We start from the raw sequence: 4,063 nt of genomic DNA on the forward strand, positions 1-4,063 counted from the left end.
TAATATGTAATTGGATTTGTTTCTTGGAATCAAACTTGGGAATCGGACAAAACCCACCAAAATACTTGGGAATGGAGAAACACCAAATTTTTAGAAATCATTCCAAGATTTCAATTCCCATTCCAGTGAACCAAACACCATTTATGGGGTTCATTCCATTCCCCGAATCCGATACCCTCTTACCAAACGCCCATCTATGTATCGTGGTAATCATTAATTGTTTTGCCCGAAAAGAATATATATATATATATATATATATATGTGTGTGTGTGTATGTAGTTCTTTCTTCAACGAAAATGATAGTGTAATTTACTATAATAATGATCTTTAGACTCAAGCGATTACCACTAAAACTATTTCCTTCAACTGGCATTGAATGATTGTTGCAACAACCATTGCTTAACTACTAGTTATAACTTGTATAAAGCTCAAGCTGTTACATTCTTGATACATGATGCAATTGCTTATAGTATTGCCCGTGGAGTAAGCAATAGCTAAGATACCAATAATCAACGGAAGAATTTCATGAGCTGATTTAGGGAATTCACCAAATATACTTCTTGTTTAGGCTCTTTATTTGAACCACCCACCATGTTACTTCACTGACACGAAAAGAGAAAAATGACAATCCTCCTACAAATCGAGCATGAAAGAAAATCATGTTTTCATCTCTACCAAAGCTCTTTTAGTAAAATCTTATTTTAAAAAATAGAAAAAAGCTAGGAATCTATAAGGAATGTTAACGTACACATACCACATGAATCAATCCTTGCCAGCCTCTCACAGTCTCACTATAATTTTAATCCTAAGGTAATTAAATTTCATACTAGAAATTCAAGAACTGAAGATGATTTTTTCTTTTCTTTTTTTTTTTTGTCCTTTTTGGATCAGAAATCATCATCTTCGTGATCCTCCAGCTTCCAAGATCCATCCGACTGTTGAACCATGCCTTTATTTTGAATACACCGCCAAGAAACCGGTACACAATGTTCATCCTTTAATGCATCCATATGCTTGTTAACAAGTGCAACATCACGACTCACCACCAGCTTGAATCCTCCTTGAAGCCCTTGTGCTCCCGCAATTCCATGCATGTAGCATTCCAGACTATGCCAAGATGACAAGTTTCCAGGACTTTTCAGGTACTTTGATTTGGTTGTGTCAATTCCCAACTGTTCACCAACATCGGCGTAACCTAGCAATGGATAATTTGGAACAACATCTAGAGAATTACGAATACGTAGTACTTTAAGATTTTGTTGCTGAGAGAACACCTTTTCGAAGCCCTGATCCCCAACTCGAGGGCTCGCGTATACGAAGGCTGTGACAGGACAAGCCTTGCCTGGATTTTGTACAGATTTGTTGAATCCGTTAGCAACTATGTCGACTGCGTTTAGTGTCGCCACCGCGGCACCCAAGCTGTGACCTGTTACAGTTATACTAATTTCCTCGCCTTTGAATTCCTCCACCAACCTCCTGATCTCGTCCAGAACCTTAAACATATATACCACAGGAGCAAAAAATCAAACTTAGTACCCAAAATAAAAACTGGAAATTGTTACCAAAAACAGGCCTAATTAAGAAAAATACAATGATGGGGTAGTTTCAAATTTTACCTGGTCTCTAGCACTGATCTTGTTGAAAGGTGATCTTGAATCATCTGTAGTGTAGATGGAGTACCAACCTTGGTGCACCTTAGGATCGTCATCATTTTCTCTGAAAATCTTAGGTGCTGAGACTAACACAAATTCAAGATCATTAACCCATTCCAAACTCCTAACTGTTCCTCTCCAAGCAATCACAATATCCCTTCTTCCTAATGCAACCTTTCCTTCATCTGTCGCCACAGCGACGTAACCCATCCAATTCGATTCCTTGCTCCATGCCTCTCTTGAGAACGATTTTACGATAAAAGCATCAGGAAGTTGGATAGATGATGTCGCGTACAAGTATTTTGTCACACGATACTTGAAGGGATTGCCATTCTGAAGGCCAACCTTAGCGAAAAGATCTTTCTTTGCATAGAGGCAACTTCCTGCATACCTTGATGCCTTCTCTGCATTGAAGGAATCGTAAGTTGCTTGAGCCATTTCTCCATAGTGAATGATGTATCGACGAAGATCGTAATCCAGGGGATCCAATAGACCATCCCAGTCGTAATTGCCGCTGAGAACTTTCCATCTTTTGGCTATGCTATCCATCTTTTTATCTATGGTATTGGAATCTATATTTTGGTCAGTGCTATCTGTTTTTTTGGGCCTTTTTCTGAAACAATTCTTAAAATTCCCCATAACTAATCTAGTCAAGTTTTTATTTTGTACTTCTTGCTCTTCAGGATGAGCTCACCATATATATATATATATATATATATATATATATATATATATATATATATATATACACGCGAGGTTGCTTCCGACATTCCCCAACCCCACGTATACGCCATGTATATATATACATATTTATAAACTAAAAAAACTAGCAACTGTTGATCAATCTCATTCCTCTAACTTTGTATAATCAACAAGTTGGATTTGTTGATAAACTTGAAGAATTATAGTCAAATCAACTATAATGTTATTGAATTCGTAAAATCAATTCTGGAGCAAATTCTGCTAAATACTTGTTTGTTTAACCTTTGAGTCGGGGAACTTGATTATGACCTTAAAGTTTAGCCCAAATTTATACAAGAGTACTGTTGCTTTTTTAACTTATTATTGTACAAGACGTGTAATAAATTGAGTTTAAAAAAAAAAACATGAGACATTTTTCTAAACTAAATCCGCCAGCTGAATTTGCATTTAATTATGAGTAAGAAAAAATGAATGCACGAAATGGCCAAGTTTGACACGTAGACAGTTAAGTATTTTATCCCCTTGCCTATTTCATTTAATCATTACATGTAATTACCTTAATTCCTCAAATTCTCTTTAGAGTAAATTACAAATAAGCCTCCTATGGTTTTATCTATTATCACATGATCCCCTACCGTTTCAAAATATCCGCTTCATCCTTTTATGGTTTCATGTAAGATGAAAACTTGATGGAAAATAATCTATATAATGCCATTAGTTGAAATACCAGTAGTACCCTTAATTAAATGTTAAATCAAATGATAATTTAATCACCTTATATAAAACCACAAGAGAATTATATGGATAAATGCAAAAATTGTAGGATTTAATGCGGATATTTATGTAAATAATAAGGGTGTTAAGTAGATATTATGATTTAATTACACGCAATTCTATAGTGTGTCCCGTCTAATCGCCGTAACTGATTATATATTCGATCCATTTTTTACTTTATATAAAACCAAATGGGGGTTGTATGACTATTTTGAAATCTTAAGGAGATCATCTAACATTAGGTAAAGTCATATGAGGGGTTATATATAATTTACTCTACTTTTTAATTTAATGCCCCTTTAGGGGAAACTTATGTTTTTACTATAAAAGAATTTTATCCTTTGCACATTCTACACGTCGAAATACAATTTAACCTTGGAGCATCATTCAAGTTACAGATTGTCATATAATAAGTTTTTTTTTTTTGAATTATGCTACGTAATAAGTTGAAAAATCTCATACCTCTGTTCTTAGTAATTGGACAATTACATGTGTAACGATTCATAATCTTGTATCCCTCAATAACTTCTTTAATCTACCAAACGCTTGTTTTTAAACCCATGACTAGAGAAACTTCATCTTGAAGTTTATCCCAAATATGCACAATAATATTGCTTTATTACTTATTATAGTTTGAATGACTAAGATATATAGCTAGCTTGATATCTAAATAATATGAGATGCTTGACTAGGACATCCTTATTAGTAAAGAAAAGATTCATTCTCATGTTCCCCTCAATCACCTCACCATTCTTAGCCACTTCAACCACACATTTTTATTAATTTTTACCATGCAATTTGACGATCATAGTCGTGTACAAAACGCATTGGAACAATTGCTTTCTTATACCACGTCACCAATTTGTCCATGCAAGTAACCATACAATTCCTACATCATTATTTCATTTTGGCAAGTTTCCAAGATTTGAATGGCT

The 4,063-nt window shown here is 34.6% G+C and overlaps 1 protein-coding gene across 1 annotated transcript; it reads right to left on the bottom strand.

Annotated features, from left to right (window-relative positions):
* Window positions 1–543: 543 nt before the first annotated feature.
* On the bottom strand, window positions 544–2,313 carry LOC140004067 (phospholipase A1-II 1-like). Its single transcript, XM_072079040.1, has 2 exons — window positions 1,617–2,313; window positions 544–1,493 (listed from the first exon to the last, which is right to left on the bottom strand). Exons 1-2 carry the CDS (start codon window positions 2,289–2,291, stop codon window positions 888–890), a joined length of 1,281 nt encoding a protein of 426 aa, XP_071935141.1. The 5' UTR covers window positions 2,292–2,313; the 3' UTR covers window positions 544–887.
* Between the last annotated feature and the right edge of the window lie 1,750 nt (window positions 2,314–4,063).

Source organism: Coffea arabica, chromosome 2e, assembly GCF_036785885.1.
Source record: "Coffea arabica cultivar ET-39 chromosome 2e, Coffea Arabica ET-39 HiFi, whole genome shotgun sequence".
NCBI classification, from domain to species: Eukaryota; Viridiplantae; Streptophyta; class Magnoliopsida; order Gentianales; family Rubiaceae; genus Coffea; species Coffea arabica.